This window comes from Eubalaena glacialis, chromosome 5 (assembly GCF_028564815.1).
Source record: "Eubalaena glacialis isolate mEubGla1 chromosome 5, mEubGla1.1.hap2.+ XY, whole genome shotgun sequence".
Taxonomy (NCBI): domain Eukaryota; kingdom Metazoa; phylum Chordata; class Mammalia; order Artiodactyla; family Balaenidae; genus Eubalaena; species Eubalaena glacialis.
Genome location: NC_083720.1, coordinates 4857288 through 4882846, shown reverse-complemented (window position 1 = coordinate 4882846; position 25559 = coordinate 4857288). Strand labels below are relative to the sequence as shown.

At 41.8% G+C, this 25559-nt stretch overlaps 1 protein-coding gene across 1 annotated transcript; it reads left to right on the top strand.

Annotated features, from left to right (window-relative positions):
- The first annotated feature begins 7058 nt into the window (after positions 1–7058).
- Positions 7059–25218, top strand: RAB33B (RAB33B, member RAS oncogene family). The gene is made up of 2 exons (XM_061191078.1): positions 7059–7399; positions 23726–25218. Exons 1-2 carry the CDS (start codon positions 7151–7153, stop codon positions 24164–24166), a joined length of 690 nt encoding a protein of 229 aa, XP_061047061.1. The 5' UTR covers positions 7059–7150; the 3' UTR covers positions 24167–25218.
- The last annotated feature ends 341 nt before the right edge of the window (positions 25219–25559 follow it).

Genomic DNA, 25559 nt, shown 5'->3' with positions numbered 1-25559 from the left:
CCTCCCACCTGCCTCTCCTGATCTCCCCAGCCGCCCTCCTATGCCCCCAAGGGCCCACACAGCCTGGAGGGGCTTTGGAGGACAGGGGACTGGCCTGGAAGCTCAGCAGGCCCCCATTCCCGAGTGGGTGGGGCAATCGCCCTCCGCTCCTCACCCACTCCTCCAGGACGGCCCCTCCCACCTGCTTCTCCTGATCTCCCCGGCCTCCCTTCTATGCCCCCAGGACCCACGGGGCCTGGAGGGGGCTTTGGATTGCAGGGGACCAGCCTGGGAGCTCAGCAGGCTCCCTGGGCCCCAGTGGGCAGGGCAATCGCCCTCCGCTCCTCTTCTGCTCTTCCCGGAGAGTCCCTCCCACCTGCCTCTCCTGTTCTTCCCTCGGCCTCCTTCCTATGCCCCCGAGGACCCACGTGGCCTGGATGGGGCCCTGGAGCAGGGGAACCGGCTTGGGAGCTCAGCAGGCTGCCAGGCCCCAGTGGGCCAGGTGATCACCCTCTGCTCCTCTCCCACTCTTCCTGGAGGGTCCCTCCCACCTGCCTCTCCTGTTCTCCCCTCAGCCTCCTTCCTATGCCCCAGAGGACCCATGTGGCCTGGATGGGGCTTTGGGGGCTGGGGGAGCGGATTGGAAGCTCAGCAGGCTCCCTGGGCCCCAGTGGGCCAGGTGATCGCCCTCCACTCCTCTCCTGCTCTTCCCAGAGAGTCCCTCCCACCTGCCTCTCCTGAACTCCCCAGCCTCAGGGGCGCCGATCTTGTCTGGCTTCCACTTCTCCTCTCCCCTCAGTCCCACTATGTGCTACCAGTTCACTCTAAGGTTCCTCCCATCTCCTTGGGCATCAGAGTCCCCCAACAGCGGCTGGCAGGTGCCCTAGTTGTGGGGAGATGCTAACTCCACATCTTCCCACACCACCATCTTGACTCACTCTCCCACCAATCTTCTACAGTGTCTAATTTGCTGTTAAGCTTCTACAGTGATGTTTAAAATTTTCAGATACTGTATTTTTCATCTCCAGAAGTTGCATTTCATTCTTTTACATATCTTCCATTTTTATCATAATGTTTACATTTACTTGTCAGCCCTTTTTAAACGTCCTATTGCTAATTCTGTGATCTCCGTCATCTCTGGTCTGTTAACTGATCTTTCTCCCAGTTATGGATCAAATTTTGCTGAAGTTTCACATATCTAGTAATTTTTTATTGTATATTGGTCATTGTGAACATTATATTGCTGATGGTCTTGATTTTGTGTGTGTGTTTTTAAGTACTGAGTCTTGTTTTGGCAGGAAGTTAAGTTATTGTGGATCAGCTTTATCCTTTCAAGGCTTGTTTTTAAATGTTGTTAGGTTAAATCTAGAGTAGCTTTTAATCTAGGGCTAGGGTAGCCCTATTACTAAAGGCATAAGCCTTCAGGTGTCTCTACTGAATTCCTCAGATGTTCAATGAGGTCTTTACTCCAGCTTGTAATTCTGAAGTTGTTCAGTCCGTTATGAGCTCTGGGAATTTTTCAATTTACAGCTCCCGGGTAATTGTTCTTTCCTTGGTAGTTGATCTTTGCTTGGCCTTGTGGAGTATTACTCTACACATGCTCAGATTAGCAGTCAGCCAAAGACTCAAGATTTCTGTAAATCTTCTTGGAGTAAATTCCTTCGTCTCTGGTATTCTGTCAAGCAAATTCCACAAATTGCATCTTTTTGCTAACCACCATATCCTTAGTGACATGTACAGGGCCTGCCTGTTATGTGGTAGGTGCTCAATAAAATATTTTTATGAATACATGGACTCATACATATTATTCGCTCATATTTAAAATTCCCTTTGTATCTGAATATATCTTTTTAATTTCTAACATCATCTGTTTAAAAATCTTTGCTATTTTTATTTTGCCATATTTATTTTATTGATCATGTCAAACCACCAGCTCTTTCCTTTTTTGATCTGTACTTCTGGATTCTAATTCATTGCTTTATTAATTATTTTACCTGCTTTTCCTTAAAACTTTGTGTTTTTCTCATTTAAGGTAAGAGGCAGTATATAGTGTAGTGGTTAAAAGATTGGGTTTGATTATTGACTTTATCACTTATTAGCTGAAAAAACTTCAGAAAGACACTTAACCTCTCTGAGCTTTGGTTCTTTATCTGTAAAAGAGGGAGAATATTACTTGCTTCATAGGTATATTGTGAAGATTAAATGAGTAAATTTTTTCAGAACACAACATTGTCTGACACATTAAGTACTGTATAAGTGATAGGTAGACCATCTGGTATGTTTTTATTCATTCTATATTGGTTAATATTAAAATATTGATCTGTGATTTTCCTTTATATACTACTTCAGCTGAATCCTTATGTTTCAATTTTATTGTTCTCATTGTCATTAATTTCTAAATACTTTGTAAATCAGCAATTGTGATTTTCTCCTTGAACGAGAATTATATAAGAGATTTTCCTCTTAGCTTCCAAGTACAGTAGATAATGGATTTTCTTTCATCCTTTTACTAAAAAAAAAAAAAAAAAAATAGCTTATGTTTTTACTGCTCTGGTATCAGAGAGTATAACTTAAAATTGAGATTCTTCTGTGCATTTATTTTAAAAATAAATTTTTATAAACATGCACATTAAGAAAGTACCTTCTCTACCTGCAAGTTAGAAAGTTTAATATTTAAATCTCATACTTTAGATCCTCTTCAAAATTACTGTCTGTAGCTTGCCTTTGATATGTCAAATACTGGGAATGCTATATAATCAAACATTCTAAAGGTGAGGAGGGAGAAAGAGAATGAGAACGGAAACAACAGAGGCCACTGTGACTGCACTTTGCACATATATCAAATATTTGTAAGTCTTGCTTACTCATAATTTGAGTTTATTATCTAGAATGTCACTACCAGAGGCACACTCATCTTTACTGTCCACTACAAGAAGGCCTTCCATCCTAGCTCCTAGTCTGTCTCCACACTTGAACACATCTGGAATTTTTGAAGTCTTCTCCCCTGCCCCAATCACTAGCACAGTGCTGTATACAGAATACATAGTTAACTTTCATAAATCCTCAATGACCCTACTTATGAAGATATGACTTGAAGAATTCTGAAACTCAGTAAACTTACCTATAAAATGTTGATGGTAATTTGTTGTTTAGGTACTAAAATTAAAGTCCTTGTTATTTATAATGTAGTATCTCTCATAAGATATTTGGGGTTACCATTAACCAGTGATATGGTAACCTGGTGGAGGCCAACAAGACCAAAGCTGTTCTTCTCTGGGGAACTGGAGTTCTGTCTTTAAGGGAGAGATGATTCCTGCTGTCAAATGGGATGGATAGGAAACCAGAATTGTCAGAAGAGCCCTTATACAGGCCAGTGATTCTCAATGAAAGGGGGGAGGGGACATAATTTTACCCACCAGGGGCATTTGGCAATGTTTAGAGATGGTTTGGGTTGTTACAACTAGGGGTGGAGTACTGCTGGCAGGTAGTGGGTAGAAGCCAAGTATGCTACTAAACATCTTACAATGCACAGCACAGCTGCCCACAACAAAGAATTATGTGTCTGGCTTACAGAAAAAGACAAATACTGTATGATATCACTTATATGTGGAATCTAAAAAATAATACAAATGAATGTATATCCAAAACAGAAAGAGACTCACAGATATAAAAAACAAACCTGTGGATACCAAAAGGGAGAGGGAGAAATTAGAGGTATGGATTAACAAACTACCATGTATAAAATAGATAAGCAAGAGGGATATACTGTATAGCACAGGGAATTATAGCCATTACCTTGTAATAACCTATAATGGGGTTTAATCTGCAAAAATACTGAATCACTATGCTATACACCTGAAACTAACATAATATTGTAAATCAACTATACTTCAATTAAAAAAAAAAAAAAGAATTATCTGGCTCAAAATGTTAGTAATGCCAAGGTTGAGAAACCCTTATATAGGCAAGAAAATGAACTCTCTTGTCCTCTGTGCTCAGGCCAGAACTTAAAGAGTGAAGTTGTCTAGGAGCTATTCCTTGGTAAGACCAGTTAAAAAATGGCCTTTGCCACAGGGAGGTGGCATCTCTGTAGTGAACAAAAGTTGAACATGAGTAGTTATATTTTGTACGTAAGATTACCCTTATTTTATGTTTTTAATATCCATTCAGTTTTTTCTCCTATTAGAAAAATACTTTTAAATACCCATCTTACCCTAAACTATGTATAATATTCCAGTTGTACTGCTAAAGGATCCAAATTCAGTCTCTCCTCAGCTTTGAAGTAAAGTATTAAGGAAAGAAGGGTTAACATGCTTATACTTTGAGGCCAAGCGGTAGTGGCAGCAAGTAGTGAAAAACTCCAAGAACAAAATGAATTCTCAGAAAACAGGGCTGCATAATCCATCCACTCTTCCCAACAGTAGACTCTCCTTCAAGCATCAAACCTGGAGGTTCTGGGGTTATTCAATTAAGAGTGACATACACTTTAGTCACATAAGTAGCCTCTCAAACTGCAGATTGAAAATATAAAACTCTTCATAACAATGTCAAGTGTCTACAATGATTTTTCCAACTAAGTGGTGCTGAACTGTGTATAACTGGCAAAGGGTTCAAATTGACAATGCTTACACAAGAAATGTCTCGCTCATTTATTCATCATTTGCTGAGTAACAATGAGCTCTCAGTCAGTAGTCAAGAGTTGACAATCTAGTTGGAAGGCACAGCACATAACCATGAAACTTAAACAGCAAAGACAGTATTCCAAAGCCCAATGAGCAATACCCCAAAAAGCGTATTAGATTTAGAATAAATCAAGAACATTCTGAGCTGAAGTAAGCCGGAAAAGCTTCACAGAGATGAGACTTTTGAGCTAGGATGTGAAGTATGAAAAGGATCGGATAAATAGACAAGAAAAAGAATTTCTAATGCAGTTTAGCACGAGCTAAACCAAAAAAGCCAGAATACAACAAAGAGAGAGCAAGGGTCTTGGGATGCAGAGACATTGATGCTTTTATTCACCATCCTTAGAAATTACCTGATTATCCAGCTTGGAATGCTTCAACTGCTTTTTGTTATTAAATCTTCAGATGCTATCCTTTAAATGGGATAGGTAGAATAGGTCAGATGAATATATTCCAAGGCCCTCTAATAGTTTCTGGGATGATTACTCTTCATGGAAATAATGTCACAGGTAAACAATTAGGATTTTCCAGGCCATGTTCTGGTTTTGTAACAGGAAACTGAATAAATATAATTGGTAAACACATTCAACCAGGTGTGTAAACTTTTTCCCCCCTGGCTAACGTACGTTGGTATATCAGTAACTGTATAAAGTTTTTCTATCGCAACGGAAATTATTGTATATTAAAGGCTTTTGCAAATTCCTGGCAACTCGGCATGCTCAGGTTCTACCACAAATTCTCTCTGACCACATTTTCATTTCATCTATTGAAATAAGCAGTTTACAGACTTCCCTGGTGGCGCAGTGGTTAAGAATCCGCCTGCCAATGCAGGGGACACGGGTTCGAGCCCTGGTCCGGGAAGATCCCACATGCCGCGGAGCAACTAAGCCCGTGCGCCACAGCTACTGAGCCTGCCCTCTAGAGTCCGTAAGCCACAACTACTGAGCCCACGAGCCACAACTACTGAAGCCCGAGCGCCTAGAGCCCGTGCTCCGCAACAAGAGAAGCCACCGCAGTGAGAAGCCGGCGCACCGCAAAGACCCAACAACGAAGACCCAAGGCAGCCAAAAATAAATAAATACATAAATTTAAGAAATAAGCAGTCTATCTCCTTCCCTACGGCGTTCAGAGCTCTACTGTTGCCCTCATTCTATTTAAGGCATGCCTGTCCTCCTCTCCACAGTCCCTGAATTTCCAAACGGCATAACTATGTGCTCAAACAGAAAAAACAAAACACCCCCAAACCCCAGTCTTGACACTGCAAAACAAAACTTCTCACAAAAAGCGATATGGTTGCACATTTTGGACCTTTTCTATGACTTGATGCATGGTAGGTTTCCTCAGAAGAGTCTCAGTGATCCAGAGACTCTTCTTTAATGCGGGGTGGTCTCGCCTATTACCATTTTCCTCGGATATATGGATCTAGAGAACTTCTGTGTGCGCTCAGTAACATTTAATGGCTCCGCTACCGTCACCCAGGCACGAAGACACAGCTAGGGCACAGTGGGTTTTACTCTCACCAGAGAGGCCGTCTAGTACCAGCTCCCGGGTTCAATGCCGCCAAAGGGTCCACCTGCTCTACCTCTTGGGCCGGTGCCCCGCGCCTAACGAAAGCCTCCGCGCGGAGGCGGCGGGCGGCCTCTAACTCCCGTCTGCTCACTGACAGCCATGCTCCTGCCAAGACTCAAGCTCCGCGCGGCCCGGCGCTCGCTTCTAACGGCTTCCCGCGCCCGGCGGGCCTCCGGCGGAGCCTCGCACCCCCCAGCCCTTCACCTCCCCAGCCCCTGTCACTGTCCCAACGCCCGCGGTTCCGAGAGCCCGGAGGAGGCAGGCAGAGCAGCCGGCCCCAGCTGCAAGCCAAGGGAACCCGCCTCTCCACCTCCAGGTCCGGGGAAGCCACACCGATACGTCGGTGACAGCGCCGAACGTGATCACGCCCGAAGCTTCCGGAGACCTTACACGTCCTCAGCAGGCACACGCCCCCGCCGAAACGGCTCTTCGGCCCTCTCGCGAGAGAGTGCCTGGTGGCACCTCCTTCCCGCCAGCAGTCTTTCTCTCCCCGCCCCCAGAGTGCACGCGCGGCTTCCTCCGGGGGGCGGGAGCCTTGGACGTGGCGGGGCCGGGCCAGCCGGGGTGCCGGGCCTGGGGCGCTCTGCTTGGCCTCTCGGCAGCTGGCCTTCCGCGCCACCGTCAAGCCCCAGACAGGCCCCGTCCCTTCCTAGGTAGACGGCGCAGGCCTGAGTGACCCCGGGGTGGAGCCGCGGGCCGGGCGGGAGGGTCGGCGAGGCTGGTCTCGGGGGACGCCACACCTGCGCGGGGCGGGGGTGGGGCGGGAAGGTGCGCACGCGCGCTGGCGGCCCGGAGGGCGGTGGTTTCCGGGACGTTGAGCGACGGAGCCCGCGGACTGGGCGAGCTCGCCGACGGTGGCGTAATCTCCCAGCCTCTCTGCGTCTCCTTTCCTCCGCCTCGGTTTGGGGCGGGGCAGGAGAATGGCTTCGGAGATGGAGTCGTCGCTCGAGGCGAGCTTCTCGTCCAGCGGTGCGATGTCAGGGGCCTCAGGGTTTCTGCCCCCGGCTCGCTCCCGCATCTTCAAGATCATCGTGATTGGCGACTCCAATGTGGGCAAGACGTGCCTGACCTACCGCTTCTGCGCCGGTCGCTTCCCCGACCGCACCGAGGCTACTATCGGGGTGGATTTCCGAGAACGAGCGGTGGAGATTGATGGGGAGCGTATCAAGGTGAGCGGATGGCAGACTGTCAAGGAGGAAGGTTGTCCCGGGGATGACAAGGGTCCCAACCGCTCCGTGGGTTAATTGCTGGCCCGGTGCGGGGCGTACGCTCCATCTTTTCAAACGCTGGTGTGGAGATGGGAGTTGGGGATTGGAAGGATTTGTATATAGCAAACTTCTAAGGCAGTGCTTCTCCAACTTTGATGTGCATGAGATTTGCCTGGGGATTTTTTTTTTTTTAAGTAAATACAAATTCTAATTCGGTCAGGTCTCAGGTGATGCAGATGCAGCTAGTCTGTGGACCACACATTGAGTAGCCAGGGTGTAGGGGGTATCCACTGACTCATGGGCTGTGTCTCACGTGCTGGGAGTTAGTGAAGTAAGACCGAAGGAAAAACAGCGAAATTTCTCAAGCATGGGAATTTCATTTAGGAAATACTATTTGTTAAACATTCATTTTAGCACTGCCCTAGGTACTGTGGAAGTAAAGCCCCTTTGCCTTTGAGGAAGTACTTAGATCTTCTTTTGCATACAGTTTTGTTACAGTAGTTTTGGTATGACGTTGAGTTGTTGAGAAGAATCTGATTTCCTGCAGAAACATTCTGTAATTTGTACTTGGTTCCTACTTGGGTTGCCAGAGCACATTCTCGGTGCCACCCGCTTTCAAGTCTTCTTTAAGTCTTATTGGTGGTTCCCGAGACTGGAGACACAGTAACAGTGGAGAAGGTAGTAAGCCCAAGGCCAAGCCTGGGGTTCTGAGGGGTTGCAATGGGGACGTTGGAGAATAAGGATCAGTGACAGGGCTGAGGCCTCCTGATGATGTAATCCTTAGACACACTTCTTGAGTCTGAGCCACCACTAACCCCTCAGCTACCTGCTGATACCATCCCTTAAAACATGTGGACCCGAGGAACTGCTCTGCCTTCCTTACACTGCATTTATTTTTTCACTTTATTATTATTATTATTTTTTAAATTTATTTACTTATATTTATTTTTGGCTGCTTTGGGTCTTCGTTGCTGCGTGCGGGCTTTCTCTCGTTGCGGTGAGCGGGGGCTACTCTTCGTTGCGGTGCGCGGGCTTCTCATTGTGGTGCTTCTTTTGTTGCAGAGCACGGGCTCTAGGCGCGCGGACTTTGGTAGTTGTGGCGCACGGGCTCAGTAGTTGTGGCTCGCGAGCTCTAGAGCGCAGGCTCAGTAGTCGTGGTGCACGGGCTTAGTTGCTCCGCGGCATGTGGGATCTTCCCAGACCAGGGCTCGAACCCGTGTCCCCTGCATTGGCAGGCGGATTCTCAACCACTGCACCACCAGAGAAGCCCTATTTTTTCACTTTAAATTAGGATGTTCATCTTTACCTCAGTCCCCCATGGGGAAAAAATAGGCTCACTTCATTCCCACCCTCACATCCTTGAGGCACAAACAATTTATTTTTTAGTTGCCTAACCACTGCCTCACCTTCCCACCCCCAAAGGGGTTTTACTGCTAATGATAGTAAAGGAGAAATAGGGTTGAAAAGACATCAGTCTTCTGTAGGCCCTTTTGCCTTTTAATCTTCACTTTAATTTTTCATTGTCCCATTCAAGCTGTGAGTGGTGGTCCTTTGGGTGCACCGTATTAGTGAGTTAAGAAAGATTTGTACACATTGCAAAGAAAAAGGTAGAATAAGAGGCTCTTTTCTTTTTATTTATTTATTTATTTATTTATTTATTTATTTATGGCTGTGTTGGGTCTTCGTTTCTGTGCGAGGGCTTTCTCTAGTTGTGGCAAGTGGGGGCCACTCTTCATCGCGGTGCGCGGGCCTCTCACTATCGCGGCCTCTCTTGTTGCGGAGCACAGGCTCCAGACGCGCAGGCTCAGTAGTTGTGGCTCATGGGCCCAGTTGCTCCGCGGCATGTGGGATCTTCCCAGACCAGGGCTCGAACCCGTGTCCCCCGCATTGGCAGGCAGATTCTCAACCACTGCGCCACCAGGGAAGCCCAAGAGGCTCTTTTCCATCAGAATTAAGTTAGGCCCAGGAACCTTTGGGGGAGGAAAGTAGTGGGACTTCTTTCTGAGGTTTGAGAGGGAGTTTGTTTGGGAGAAGGAGTTCTGAGAAAAAGTGCAGGGGCTTTGGCGCCCAACTGACCTGGCTCAAATCTGAACCTATGAAAGGGCTGTGTGTCCTTATAGAGTGATCAGCTTTGCCCAAAACTGTCCCAGTTTTAAAACTGAAGTCCCACATTCCCAGGAACCCCCTCAGTCTCAGGCAAACTGGGGTGGTTGGTTACTCTAGTCGTTAGGCAGTTTCCTTAACCTTTCGGAGACTATTTTCTCATCTGAAAAATTGGGATAATAGTACCACATCAGGCTAATATGAGGGATAGACGAGAACATATATAAGGCACCTGGCTCCACAATTGGTAATCTTAAGAAGATTCTTCTTCCCTGGTGGTTTAACATCACTTTTTCTCTTTGGCACCATCAATTCTGCAGCTGCACAACCCGAGAGTGAAACAGAGATGGAGTAGGGCATAGGCACACAGCTGAAGGGAAGAGAAATTCCCCTCACATGGAAGCAGGATAATAACAAAATAGAGGGGATGGAGACAGGGGAGGAGTTGGGGTTCAGTGGCCCTTTACCTGCCTCCGGGTTGCCATTTATACTTTAAGATCACAGATGAATCAGGTGCAAATTTAAGAGATACTTACAGCATATTAAAAGTATATAAAATATGTCCAGTGCGTAACATCAAAGGCTTAGCTACTGGGATTAGTGGTGGCAGTGACAAGTAAAGCAGAACCACAGATGTGATGAAGCTGGGAGCACAGAGTTGATCCTTCTGGTTGAGAGGAGCAAGGAGAAAACATTTTTCTCTGGGATTATTCTTCCTGAGCTTTAGCTTAACCTGATACGTTGATAGGGTCCCTTAGTTGATATTCTAGTTGATAGGGACACTGAGTTTCTTTCTTTCTTTTTATTTATTTATTTATTTATTTATTTATTTATTTATTTTTGGCTGTGTTGGGTCTTCGTTGCTGTGTGCAGGCTTTCTCTGGTTGTGGCGAGCGGCAGCTACTCTTTCGTTGTGGTACGCAGGCTTCTAATTGTGATGGCTTCTCTTGTTGCGAAGCACAGACTCTAGGTGCACGGATTTCAGTAGTTGTGGCACATGGGCTCAGCAGCTGTGGCTCACGGGCTCTAGAGCACAGGCTCAGTACTTGTGGCACAGGGGCTTAGTTGCTTCACGGCATGTGGGATCTTCCCGGACCAGGGCTCGAACCCGTGTCCCCTGCACTGGCAGGCGGATTCTTAACCACTGCGCCACCAGGGAAGCCCTCTTTTTTTTTTTTTTTTTGCTGAGTCGCACAGCTTACGGGGTTCCCTGACCAGGGATTGAACCCGGGCCACAGCAGTGAAAGCACCGAGTCCTTCCTAACCACTGGACTGCCAGGGAACTCCCTCTTTTTATTCTTCCTAAGGCCTTATCCATTGACTTGTATCTCCAACTGTAAGACTTGAGAGAGATTTTTTATTGAGGTTGAAAAGATTACAGAAATGTTCAGAGATTTCTGTAGTAGAAAAAGACATGGCTATTTTGGAAAATTTTTTCAAGGTTTTTTTTGGTGTCTTAAAAAAGAAAAAAGCAAACCCTGAAGTGATATAGAAGAGCTTCATTCCATGTGTTGCTGCAACTTCTTTTTTGTTAACCTATAATATATCTTAAGTGCTGCTGAAATGTTCATATTATTTCTTTGGAAAATTATAAGCTTAACCTGAAATGACATTTCTTCTAATTTTTCATCTTAAAGTGAAAGCTGGGAAGCTCTATGTTACTTTACTAATAAAATGACATTCTAGACATTATTTTTATTTGTTTGATAAAAGTGAGATATTGTGTTAAATGTTTTGTGGCCTGGAAATTTTTCAGAGAGCATGTCTTGCAGCAGTGCTATTTCAGAATCACTTAAAATGTTTTACGAAATGTAATTAAGTCTATATTTGTTAGTTTGTGCTAAGTACTATATATGTATAATTGAAAGAGTAAAATCTTGTTTGTAGAATTTTGGAAGTTAAATAAAATTATAGAATTAATTCCTTAAATAAAAATACATTTGATTTTTAAATTGAGACTCTAATCCGTATGCACCTTCCTTGTATGTGTGTCCTCCTCATAGCCGTATTCCTTTCGTATCAGCGTGTGACAATGGCAGACACCAGCAGAATCGTTAAAGCCTAGTGTTGGATTTAATCTCTTTCTCAACTAGGGATCATCAGTTCCTATTTGAACTTTGAGATAGCTTACTTATTATTTGTAGTGATATGAAATTTGCCCATGTTAATATTAACTAAAGGAAAACAACCAGGACTTCTTGCCCCATTGGTCAATCAGACATTTAATGCGTAATTGCTGGAAAGAAGGCATTTTGTTAGGCACAAAGAATTATGATTCAGTGCAGGAATCAGCAAACCATGCTTGAGGGCTAAATACAGTCTGCTGCCTTTTTTTTTTTTTAATTTTTATTTATTTATTTATGGCTGTGTTGGGTCTTCGTTTCTGTGCAAGGGCTTTCTCCAGTTGCGGCGAGCGGGGGCCACTCTTCATCGCGGTGCGCGGGCCTCTCACTGTCGCGGCCTCTCTTGTTGCGGAGCACAGGCTCCAGACGCACAGGCTCAGTAATTGTGGCTCACGGGCCTAGTTGCTCCGCGGCATGTGGGATCTTCCCAGACCAGGGCTCGAACCCATGTCCCCTGCATTGGCAGGCAGATTCTCAACCACTGCGCCACCAGGGAAGCCCTGCCTGTTTTTTTAATTTGTTTTTCTGTTAGTTTTTTTAAGTTGAAATATGGTTGATGTACAATATTATGTTAGTTTCAGGTGTACTACATAGTGATTTGATATTTGCATACATTATGAAATGATCACCACAATAAGTCCAGTAACCATCTATGCACTGCTGCCTGTTTTTATATGGCCTGCAAGCTAAGAATGATTTTTACATTAAAAAAAAAAAATTTATTTATTTGGCTGTGCCAGGTCTTAGTTGCAGCACGCGGGATCTTCTAGTAGCGGCATGCGGGAGGAGCTTTTAGTTGCAGCCTGAGAACTCTTAGTTGCGGCATTCGGGATCTAGTTCCCTGACCAGGGATCGAACCCAGGCCTCCTGCATTGGGAGCACGGAGTCTTAGCCACTGGACCACCAGGGAAGTCCTGATTTTTACATTTTTAAATGGTTGGGGCAAAAAAAATCGAAGGAATAAGATTTGATGACAAGTGAAAATTTTATGAAATTTAAATTTCAGTGTTCCTAAATACAGTTGTATTGAAACACAGCTAGGCTCATTTGTTTACATATTGTGCTTGCTTTTGCACAACAATGGCAGAGTTGAGCAGTGGTGGTGACAGAGACTGTTAGGCCTGCAAAGCCTAAGATACACAGAAAAAGTTTGCTGACCCTGATATACTCCGTAGATGATTTGCTGTCCTAGATAGGGGTAAGATTTATATATCTAAAAAGATGACTAGCAAAACCAGGCAGTAGGTGAGGGCCAAGTTTTTGGTTTGGATGTTGGTGGAGGGATCGTTCTCACTTGGAGGGAGGTTTTGATGGGGAAAGTCAGCAGGATGCTCCAGCAGGATGAAAGGTTCCCGTGGCAAAGTGGCAAGTGAGAAGACTGTGAAGGTTTTGGTGGCAACGTTTCTGAAGAGTTTGGAAAACAGCTAGGGTGTAGCTTGATTTTGTATGCGTGGCAAAAAGGTCAAGTGTTCTAGGAAGATAAATGTGGCAGCGATTGAGGAGGAATCCTGAGAGAGACTCCATCTGCCTCGTGACCTGTTTTTCTATCTACATCCTCTCCTTTAGAAGTCTCTTGACTTCGCCTATCATGTCTATGAGGATAACTTCCAAATCTTTGTTTGGCCCAGACCTCTCTCCTCATCTGTCATTCTGCATTTCCTATTGTTTTGTAGACATGGCTATTTGGATAATCCCTCCCTCCCCTCAAAATTCCAACGTGAGTTCATCATCCCTGTCAAATCTGCCTCTCCGGTTTCTCCTCGACGTGACCTAGGTGGTCCTGATGTTATCCTCCTCATCCCGGAGGCCTCGCCTCTCTCCTTTGCTCCCTAAATCCACTTAGTTTTCTACCTGGATGATTTCTCTCATTCACCCTTCCTTCGGAATCCTAGTTCGTCTTTTCTACGCTCTGCTCTATTGCAGCAGCTCAACTCCACCCAACCCCACTCCTCAATTAATCTGTTTTGTACATTGTTGCCAAAATGCCAGATGAGTGTAGCGCTTTGGGGAGAGTAATCTCCCCTGCCTCAGATGCTCTGAGTAGTTCTCCATTATTTATTTATTTATTTTTTAACAAATACAAGTTAACTTTTTTATTTATTTATTTTTGCTGTGTTGGGTCTTCGTTTCTGTGCGAGGGCTTTCTCTAGTTGTGGCAAGCGGGGGCCTCTCTTCATCGCGGTGCGCGGGCCTCTCACCATCGCGGCCTCTCTTGCTGTGGAGCACAGGCTCCAGACGCGCAGGCTCAGCAATTGTGGCTCACGGGCCCAGTTGCTCCGTGGCATGTGGGATCTTCCCAGACCAGGGCTCGAACCCGTGTCCCCTGCATTGGCAGGCAGACTCTCAACCGCTGCGCCACCAGGGAAGCCCCAGTTCTCCATTATTTTGTAAAGTTCCAACTTTTTAAATTAACATAAGGCCTTCCTTCTCTTGCTCCAGACTGCTTTTCTAACTTAACTTTTTTCCCCATTAGTTTCCTTCAAGTACCCTATAGTCCAGCCAATTATTTCCTGATTCCTATGTTTTCCTCTTACATTTCCCACTATTTGCCTGGACTATCCCCCCTTCCCATATTTCACCACATGTAATTCTTCCTTATTCAACTCAGTGTGTCTGTATTAGGAATCTCCCTGCCTCTCATTCTCAATTCTATTTCTTCCTTCTGTCAGCTTCCTTTAGCACCTTACCTGCGCCTTTAAACTCTCTCTCTTTCCTCATTGTGCTATATATGCATCCCCCTTTTTTATTAGGTCTTACTCAGTCTTGTTCAGGACAGGGCGCGTGTCTGATAACCCTGTAGACGTCTTCCAGCGTCTGGCTCAGTTTCTAAACTATGCAGGGCTCGGATAAGTGCTGCCTTCTTGGTGGCAGCAGATCAATTGGTAGGCTGCTCTGGAAATCCAAATTGGCGTGATAAGGGAAGCTAAGAAAGAAAGAGGCGGTAAGAGGCATTTTGATGATAAAGCCAAAAGGCTTCAGTAACTGGCTTTTGGTGATGAGAAGGAAGAGGACTCAGATGGCTGAGGGTGTGGGTCTGGTTGACTGGAGGTAGGTGTGCCTTTAGTAGAGGTGAGAAGTACAGTATGGAAGATTGAAGTTTGAGAGGCTCCGTAAAAAGTTTTGTCATAGTCATTTCTTTGTTGAGATGGTGGTGTGCTCAAATGGAAATGTCAGATTCGCAGCTAGAAGTGTGGAATTGGAGGAGATAATCATGAATATGAAGTTGAAGCTGGGGAGCATAGATAGATGAGAACAAAATGCCCAATTTAGTTAAATGCATAGGGAGTGGAGTAGAGCTTTGTTTCATGGTGTGATGAAGATGATAAGCAATGAATGCTGAAGCCAAATATAAATCAGATTATTTACCCTTCTGCATTGTTGTGTCTTGATCTTTATTAAAAGTCGTCTAATGTTTATAAGTCAAAGCATATTTTATAAGACATCATCTCATACCTTATCTTACGAGAATTAAATTGATAATTCATCTTAAAATGTGGTGATGGTGGGTAGGGAGATACCAAATTGGTCCTCTTGATTTGATTTGCATTGGAATTCAGAGAATGAGAGTATTAACAGTTGGGGTACCCTAAAAAGAATCTTAATTTGTGACTCCTTAGCTCAGAAAACTTTGGGATATTTGGGTCTAGTCTGACAGAGATTCTATATTGCAGTGGTTTGGCGAGGCCTGTATGGTACAAGCAATATACATTTTCACAGACCCAAGCCATTCTACTATCTGAAGGATCCCTGGAACCAGGCCAGAGTCCCATTCTTCTTCCAGCCTGATTTCAGAAGCCTGTGATTCTTGTACCTCGTCTTTGCAGGTGGCAACATTGGTGTGTGTACTCAGGTGGTGAGATGTGATAGAATTATTTACTTTCCAGGAATCTTTAATCAGTAATCAAGATCTTGTGCTTTAGAGTCTGTGTTGGGACTCTGTACTCAAAGTAGCAAAGCAAAATGAAAATTTTTTGTTTCACATAACTGGAAACCCAGAAGTAGAGTTCTCCTTCTGCCAGTTCCAACAGCATTCCTGAAATGGAGACTCCGTGGTTCTGATTGGGGATTGTGACACATGCCCATCCCTAAACTGTGGTGGTGATGTGGAGGTGGCAGTGCTGGAATTTACAACCCAGGGCTTCCAGCTCTTGCTTCCTTTCTCTCCCTGCTTACTCTCTTCCTATCCCTTTCATTAGGCTATAATTAAATTCTTCCTTTGAAGTATTCCTTTCAAATAGTCACACAAAATTTGTTACTTCTCCTTGTTAGGGAAGCTAAAAACCCCTAAAATTTAAAATAAATTTAAAAATTTGCCATTTGGATCTATACATCAGATGTACATATTTCTACTTTGTATACCCAAAGCAAAAAGAGTTCTCTTGAAATGTTACTTATACTCCTTATGATGTTGATTTACATCATCAAGTTGTTAATAGAAGCTTTTATGTAATTACCAGATGATCTTTTATATAGGCTGCTTAGAAGCAAAAATAATAAAAACATGTTCTTTGAAAGAACAGGGGAAGAGGAAATTTGATAGCTGATCAAACAAAGAAAGGTCATCTGGGCTAATACCTTAATCCTTTTCAGTCAAGCAGAAAAAGCATTAAATCAATTTAGCCAGGTCATTTCTCATTTTGGTCATAAAACTACTAAAAAGAGCTTTCATGAACAGTAAGAATCTGCTCTTTGGGACTTCCCTGGTGGCGCAGTGGTTAAGAATCTGCCTGCCAATGCAGGGGACACGGGTTCCAGCCCTGGTCTGGAAAGATCCCACATGCCGCGGAGCAACTAAGCCCGCAAGCCACAACTACTGAGCCTGCGTGCCACAACTACTGAAGCCCGCACTCCTAGAGCCCGTGCTCCGCAGCAAGAGAAGCCACCGCAATGAGAAGCCGGCGCACTGCAATGAAGAGTAGCCCCCGCTCACCGCAACTAGAGAAAGCCTGCGCGCACCAACGAAGACCCAATGCAGCCAAAAATAAATAAATAAATAAATAAATTTATTTAAAAAAAAAAAAAAGAAAGTAAGAGGACAACCTACAGAATGGGAGCAAATATTTACAAATCATATACCTGACAAGGGTCTAGCGTCCAGAATCTATATGTGTACGTGTACGTGCACACACACACACTTTATCAATAATAAAAAAAATAATAATTAAAACTGGGCAAAGCATTGAATAGACATTAAAAAAAAAAGAATCTGCCTTTAGTATTTAGCAATTAGGTTGTCATTTTTGTTGGAACTTGATATTGGAATTTAAAGTAGAGATTCATGAAATATTATTAACGTATATTTTGTTATCTTTATAATGTTTAAAATGGGAGTAATATCTTGTAGAAGCACCTATGAGCCATTTTCTTTCTTAAGATATTAAGTATTAAATTCGGAAAAATTGCTTTGAAAATACTTCCTAACTTAAATTTCCCGGGACAAAAGCATGTCACTTCCTTAGGTTCCAGAGTGTCGTTTTCTCTTTTTTTTTTAAGCATTGTGAACCACTCCACTCATAGCTAAAGCTCAAGATTTTTCTAGGTTATCGTGAGGTTTGTTCGCCACTGGGTATCTATATGTGTCTCTCTCTTTCAGTCGAAGTTTTCTCTAGCCTTCTGTGGCTGACAGTTTTTATTAGTTGTCCTGTCCTTTCTTTGCCGGGTCTCTCACTGCTCCTTCCGCAGCCCGCTGGCCCTCACCTCAGTGTCCTGTGCAGACCTGAAAGGCAGCAGGCAGCATAACAGTGTGTCTTGTCCTATGCCTTCACTGGTTCTAGCAATTCGGTGAGTGAAATTTCGCAGCTTCCTTTTAGATACACGGCCCTCCATATCCATGGGGAAATATTTGGGGAAAAAGAATTCCAGAAAGTTCCAAAAAGCAAACCTTGAATTTGCCCGCTGCTGGCAAGTATTTACATAGCATTTACTTTGCATTAGGTATTATAAGTAATTTAGAGATGACTTAGCGTATATGGATGTGTGTAGGTTAAATGCCAGCACTATGCCAGTTTATATAAAGGACTTGAGCATCCGTGGATTTTGGTATTTTTGGGGGTCCTGGAACCAATCCCCCATGGATACTGAGAGACAGCTGTACTTCTTTGTAAGTGCCTCACTTAACATAGTATTTACTTTTACGGTTCTCCAGTAAAGTGTGCAGAGTTATTATTTACGACTTCTTGTTTCCTGGAAGTCTTGATATGATTAGAATGTTTTGAGCAGGACTGATGGGAAGAGGGGTATCGTTGAGTCAATCCTAGCCTAAAACAAGCAAGTGGTTTTCTTAGGGATAAACATCCTAATCATCACCACTTACATTTATTGAGGACTTCTACGGTTCTTTGAGGCAGGTCTAAATTCTGCATAATTTTTTTTTTTAAACTTTAGTTTGTTAAAACAAATAGAACAAATGTATGTTTGTTGTGGAAAACAGAGTGAAGTAGAAATAAAGGGGGAAATTGCCTTGAAGACAACCATTGTTAATGTTTTGGTATATTTCCTTTTTGTGTGCTTTTTATTATTTTTTTAACTTAAAAATATACTCTGCTTAAAACATTATAAATCATTCTTCATTGATGAAATGATTTTTTAAATTAATTTTTATTGGTGTATAGTTGATTTACAATGTTGTGTTAGTTTCTGCTGTACAGCAAAGTGAATCTATTATACATGTATCCACTCTTTTTTAGATTCTATTCCCATATAGATCATTCCAGAGCATTGAGTTCCCTGTGCTATACAGTAGGTTCTTATTAGTTATCTTTTTATATATAGTAGTGTGTCTGTTTCAGTCCAAATCTCCCAATTTATCCCCCCCCCACCCCCCGCTTCCCTCCTTAGTAACCAAAGTTTGTTTTCTATAATACATCTGTCATCTGTGACTCTATTTCTGTTTTGTATATAGGTTCATTTGTATCCATCGATGAAATGATTTTTGAATACCTGAGCTGCAAGAATGTTACTAAAAGGGAAAAGATCAGTTCCAGTTTCTCTGGACAGCTTTTATGTAGGTCATGCAAATTATTCCCCAAATCTCTTTCTGAATGTTAAAGATACAGTTTGAAGTGGGTTTTGTTTTTTCATTCTAAAAAACTGAGATATTTAAGATATATTCTTTGAAAATATACAATTCAGTGGTTTTTAGTATATTCACAAGCCTGTGTAACATCATCACTGTCTAACTCCAGAACATTTCATCACTCCGGAAAGAAACCCTATACCCATGATCAATCACTCCCCATTCCTCCCATTCCCTCAGACCCTGGCAACCACTAATCTACTTACTGTCTCGAGGGACTTGCCTTATAGTGGACATTTCATATACATGGAATCTTACAATGTATGGCCTTCTGTGTCTTGGCTTCTTTCGCTCAGCATAATGTTTTCAAGATTCATCCATGTTGTAACATGTGTCAGTACTTCATTCCTTTTTATGGCTGAATAATGTTCCATTATATGGACATACATTTTATTTATCCATTCATAAGTTGGTGGATATTTGGGTTGTTTCCACCTGTTAACTATTATGAATAATGCTGCTATGAACATTTGTGTACAAGTTTTTGTGTGAACATATCTTTTCGGTTCTCTTGGATATACACCTAGGAGTGGAATTGCTGGGTCACATGGCAACTGTCTCTCTCTCTCTCTTTTTTTTCCCCTAATTTGTTGAAGTGAAATTCAAATAACATCAAAGTAACTATTTTAAAGTGAGCCATTCAGTGCATTCATAATGTTGTACAACCACCACCTTTATCTAGTTTCAAAATATTGCCATCACTCCAAGTAAGATCCCTCACCCATTAAAGTTTCTCCCCATTCCCCAGCCTCTGGCAACTACCAGTCTATATTCTTTCTTTATGGGTTTGTCTATTTTGGATATTTCATGTAAGTGGAACCATAGAAATGTGACCTTTTGTGTCTGGTTTCTTCTACTTAGCGTATTTTGGAGGCTCATCCATGTTGTAGCATGTGTCAGTACTTCATTCCTTTTTTTTTTTTTTAAGGTCTTTATTGAATTTGTTACAACGTTGCTTCTGTTTTATGTTTTTTGGTTTTTTGGCCACGAGATGTGTGGGATCTTAGCTCCCCAACCAGGGATCAGACCCGCACCCCCTGCATTGGAAGGCGAAGTCTCAACCACTGGACCGCGAGGGAAGGTCCCTTCATTCCTTTTTATGGCTAAATAAAATTCTGTTTAACTTTTTGAGGAACTGCCAAACTTTTCTAAAGTGGCTGCACTTACATCCCCACCAGCAATGTATGAGAGTTCCACTTTTCCACATTTCTGCAAACACTTGTTATCGATTTGCATTTGTTTGATGGCTAATGATGTTGAGCAGCTTTTCATGTACTTATTGAACATTTGTATATTTTCTTTGGAGAAACATCTATTTACATCCTTTGCCGATTTTTTAATTGGGTTATGTGTCTTTTTGTTATTGAGTTGTAAGAGGTCTTAAATATTTTGAATACTAGACCCCTAACACATGTATTATTTACAGATATTTTCTCCCATTCTTTGAGTTGTCTTTTCACTTTCATGATAATGTCCTTTGAAGCACAAACATTTTTAATTTTGATGAAGTCCAGTTTACCTATTTTTTTCTTTTGTTGGTTCTGCTTTAGGTGTTATAGCTAAGAAACCATTACCTAATCCAAGGTCACAAATATTTACCCCTATGTTTTCTTCTAAGATTTTTATGGTTTTAACTTAAATTTAGATCTTTCATCCATTTTGAATAAATTTTTGTATATGGTGTGAGGTAGGGGGTCCAACTTCATTTTTTGCATATTGTCTCAGCACCATTTATTGAAATGTCTGTGCTTTCCCTCACTGAATTGTCCTGGCAGTCTTGTAGAAAATCAATTGACCATAGATAATATGGATTTATTTCTGGACTCTAAGTTCTGTTCCACTGATCTGTATTTCTAATCTTATGCTGATAGTACACAGTGTAGCTTTGTAATAAATTCCGACTTCTATAGCTTGAAAGAGTTTTAGTTGTATGCTGAGTGTTTTTATTCTTAACATGTTAATTGGGGTTAAAAAAAAAAGTATTTTTCTTAAAAAGGAAAGTTGTATTTTTAAAAAATTATAATTTACTTTATTAGTTGTTTGCATAGTTAGTGTAGCTAGTCTATGAATGCTTATTTTATAGGGTCTGAAACTAAATTTTACTTTTACTGTTGAGGAAGGAAAGGCCTAGTGGTGTAAGTAACCTATGGGTGGGTACACAGTAGGTATTTAATAAATTTTTGTTGATTTAAATAGTCTTAGATGTTATTGGTTCTTAGTTTGCTGACAACTGTTTGCTTCTACCTCTGATTTATATGATACTGAGTCTTTATGGCCCATCTGTCCACTGTGTTGCTTACGTCACAAAGTGGGTATTTTTTAACAAAGTACTTTGTGGAGTCGTCTCTAGGAATGCATCAAGGCAGAACCTGTACTTTGCTGAGTAAATGTGACTGTAAGAGGTAAAGGTTTTAAACAGTGTACATAGCAAATAATTTTAGGATAGCACTCAGCTGTATGTAAGAGAAATTCAACTATGACGATTTAACCATGTAAGGTTTTATTTTTCTCATGTAATAAGGAGACCAGAGGCAGCAGTCTGTATGATGGTACGCTGTCAGCAGTATTCTATTTATGCTAGACTGCTGCTCTGTCATTCTTGCGTGTGGCTTTCTTCTTCATGCTTATAAAATGGCTGCTGAGCCTCCCAGCATGATGATTCCATTCCAGGCAGAACGGGTATGGCGAGAGAAGTGCAAAAGGCACGTGCCAAATGCTCTGTCTTTTTTTTTAAAAAATCACAAATCAGTTTATTTTTCTAGAAACCCCCACTGAAAAAACTATTTACAAATTATTAGCCAGAACTGTGTCACTTGTCCCCCTAGTTCCAAGAGAGCCTGAGAAATCAAGTTCCTACAGGCGTATCTTGTTTTACTACACTTGCAGGTGGTGCATTTTTTTTTTAATTAATTAATTTATTTATTTATGGCTGTGTTGGGTCTTCGTTTCTGTGCAAGGGCTTTCTCTAGTTGCGGCAAGCGGGGGCCACTCTTCATCGCGGTGCACGGGCCTCTCACTGTCGCGGCCTCTCTTGTTGCAGAGCACAGGCTCCAGACGTGCAGGCTCAGTAGTTGTGGCTCACGGGCCCAGTTGCTCGCGGCATGTGGGATCTTCCCAGACCAGGGCTCGAACCCGTGTCCCCTGCATTGGCAGGCGGATTCTCAACCACTGCACCACCAGGGAAGCCCAGGTGGTGCATTTTTTACAAATTGAAGTTTTATGGCAACCCTGACTTGTCAGATAATGGTGAGCATTCTTTAGCAATAAATTATTTTTAAATTAAGGTATGTACTTTGTTTTTTTAGATAAATACCATTGCACACTTAATAAACTACCATATAGTGTAAACATAACTTTTATATGCAGTGGGAAACCAAAAAATTCGTGTGACTTGATTTATTGTGATATTTGCTTTATTGCAATGGTCTGGAACCAAACCTGCAATATCTCCAGGATATGCCTGTATAGTATTTTATATTTCCACCTGGAACAAAGTTAGATTTATGTTAATTTGGAAGAAAGGGAGAATATTTCAAAGATGGGGAAATTTGGACTAAAAAGAGCTACCACCAAAAAGATGAAAAAAATCAGAACTGCTAAAAACTAAGGTAGCATGAAAGAGAGTGGTGATCAATATTTCCATCTCTAATCACATTTTTAAATATATTTATTCATTCATTACATCTTAATTGAGCACTTACCACATACCGCCGTGTTCTCAGCACTTCCTGTCTTACATCCTACTTACTCTGGGTGTCATCTACAGTCTCCCCTCAATTTCCCTCTCCTTCGGTATTGCTCTAGAGAAATCACCAGTTTAGGCTGTCTAAGCAAATCTGCCTCTAGTCTTTTCCATTGTGACCAGTACCCTCATCATTTAACTTTTTTTAGAAACCAAACAAAGGCAGGATAAATTCAGTGTTTTAAGAGAATCATAACACATGACTTGTATTTAGCTTTATTTATTTATCTATTAATAAATTTACTTATTTATTTATTTATTTTTGGCTGCGTTGGGTCTTCATTGCTGCACACGGGCTTTCTCTAGTTGCGGCGAGTGGGGGCTACTCTTCGTTGCGGTGTGCAGGCTTCTCATTGCGGTGGCTTCTCTCGTTGCAGAGCACGGGCTCTAGGCACGCGGGCTTCAGTAGTTGTGGCTCCCGGGCTCTAGAGTTCAGGCTCAGTAGTTGTGGCACACAGGCTTAGTTGCTCCGCAGCATGTGGGATCTTCCCGGACCAGGGCTGGAACCCGTGTCCCCTGCATTGGCAGGTGGATTCTTAACCACTGCGCCACCAGGGAAGTCCTGTATTTAGTTTCAGATATCATTTTCCCCAACTCTCCCATATTTCCATTAGGAGGTATTGGAATATTTTTATTGGTAGAGATGTTTGGGATAGATAAGTGATTTCCTATTCATTTAAAATTTTCACAGGGGCCTGGATTTTATAGGATGTATATATATATATATATATATATATATGTATGTATGTGTGTGTGTATATATATATATATATATATATATATATATATATATATATGTTGATTTGGGGGCTAGATCTCATGACTTTTCACATCTATCCGAAGTCTACTATTTTAAATTAGATGAGTGAAATGTAGGGAAGGGCATATTGTAACCAAATTTGCAGGAATTAGACACTTCACATGTTTGTTAAAACCTGGTATCTGTTTCTCTCAGCGTTTTAAAATCAATTTTTGAGGTATAATTTTTCTAAGCAAACTTGAGTTACTGAAATTAAAGTGCTAAATTGAAGTCTTTGTTCTGACACTTGCATTAATGATGAGGTAACTAGACTAGTATCATGAAATTTGGATCCCTTAAATAACACTGAAAAGGCATCATGGAAGGGAGCAAAGTAGTATAAGTGAAGAAGTAGGAAAGACCATGCAAAGGTGGTTAAATTTTTCTGTATGTATAATTGGAATGAAACTTTCAGTTTTCCTCTTTCCCCCCCCCCCACTTTCAGATCCAGTTATGGGACACAGCGGGGCAAGAACGGTTCAGAAAGAGCATGGTCCAGCACTACTACAGAAACGTACATGCTGTTGTCTTCGTGTATGATATGACCAACATGGCGAGTTTTCGTAGCCTGCCGTCTTGGATAGAAGAATGCAAACAGCATTTGCTAGCCAACGATATACCACGGATTCTTGTTGGAAATAAATGTGACTTGAGGAGTGCCATTCAGGTACCCACGGACTTGGCACAGAAATTTGCTGACACGCACAGTATGCCTTTGTTTGAAACCTCTGCTAAAAACCCCAATGATAATGACCATGTGGAAGCTATATTTATGACCTTGGCTCATAAGCTGAAGAGCCATAAACCGTTGATGCTTAGTCAACCCCCTGATAACGGAATTACCCTGAAGCCTGAACCGAAGCCTCCAGTGACGTGCTGGTGCTAAATCACAGTCTTTATTGTACAATCTAATTTTGACTAAAGAAATACTTTTAAAGTATGACAGTGATAAGACATAGAATTTAATCTCAAATATAATGGATCATCCTGACACTTTACTGTTTATCATTGTCCTGCTTATTTTTGTATTTTGTATCTACTTCATCAAGTTCGTCACTGCGGCAACACAAGGAAAAAGTTAGTTTTCAGAGGTTGAAGTGAAACAGAGTTAGGATGAATCAGAACATCTTTCCATTGAGAACCTAATGAGGAAGCTTCAAATGAGAGTATGATGGGATTTTAAGAGTCAGTGATTGTTTAATCCTGTGTTCCTGGGATTGAAAAAATATATTAAGGGTTTAGTATACATAACTCGTATGTGCTTTGAATGGGAAGTGTTCTCAATAGGATAAAAACTGGTATTTGCCTCTCCCTAGAGTTCTTTCTTTGTATTATTAATGTACTTAAATGCATTATTATTGGTACATTTTAGAGCCAAGATTTTAGTTCCAGTGGAAGGAGAGAGCCTAGAATGTTTTCTGGTTCTCAGTCCATAAAGAATGACCTTTTCAACAGTTCTAGATGCTTGATATTTGAAATCACTATCAATCAGGTCTACAAAAAAACAATCATTGTTATTTCTAAAAGAGTAATTTGAATTGTTTTCTTACTAAATTCTACACAATATGCAAAAGTAAATCAGATAATAAGGTGCTTTATACTTTATTTTGATACCTTTAAACAGTGAAAAACTAATTGAAAGATTTGAGGAGGTGTAATTTGGGGAAAAATAGCTAAACATGGTTCCTGGCTACCACAAAAGACCTATTCCTGGCTTTTTGTCGAGCTGTGTGTCAGACATAGTATCTCTTGCTCTCCCCCAACCCCCAATCAATTTAATGCCTAAAGGCTGAATAAGCAAATCATCTTCCATTCGGATTGTAACTCTGAGGGCATACCTGTAATTGCTATGAGTCTACATTTTATTTCTGTAGTAGTACATTACAGTACTTCTGTTGTTTAAATCTTTAAATTTTTATGGTCACAACAAACTACTCCTCCTCAGTATAAAAAATAAATTAGATGTTGAAAAATATCTAGTCTATCCCTTGGTGGTAGAAAGAATATTTCAAAAAGTTTTTTTACCCTAAATACTTTTATTTTGAATTTAAGACTTTGCACATAGGAAATAGTAAGCTTGCATGTGAAGCTATTACATGAATGGAATGTAAGCCATGAACTTTATCTGAAGTGTGCACATTTACTAATTCTGAAAGATTGCTGAACTTAATAATTTTAGAGGAAATTAAGCCAAAAGATGATTATACGTAAAATATTTTCAGAATGTGGGAAACCAATTAAATATGTGATGTAATCTAGTTTAGGATTTTTTGTTTAAT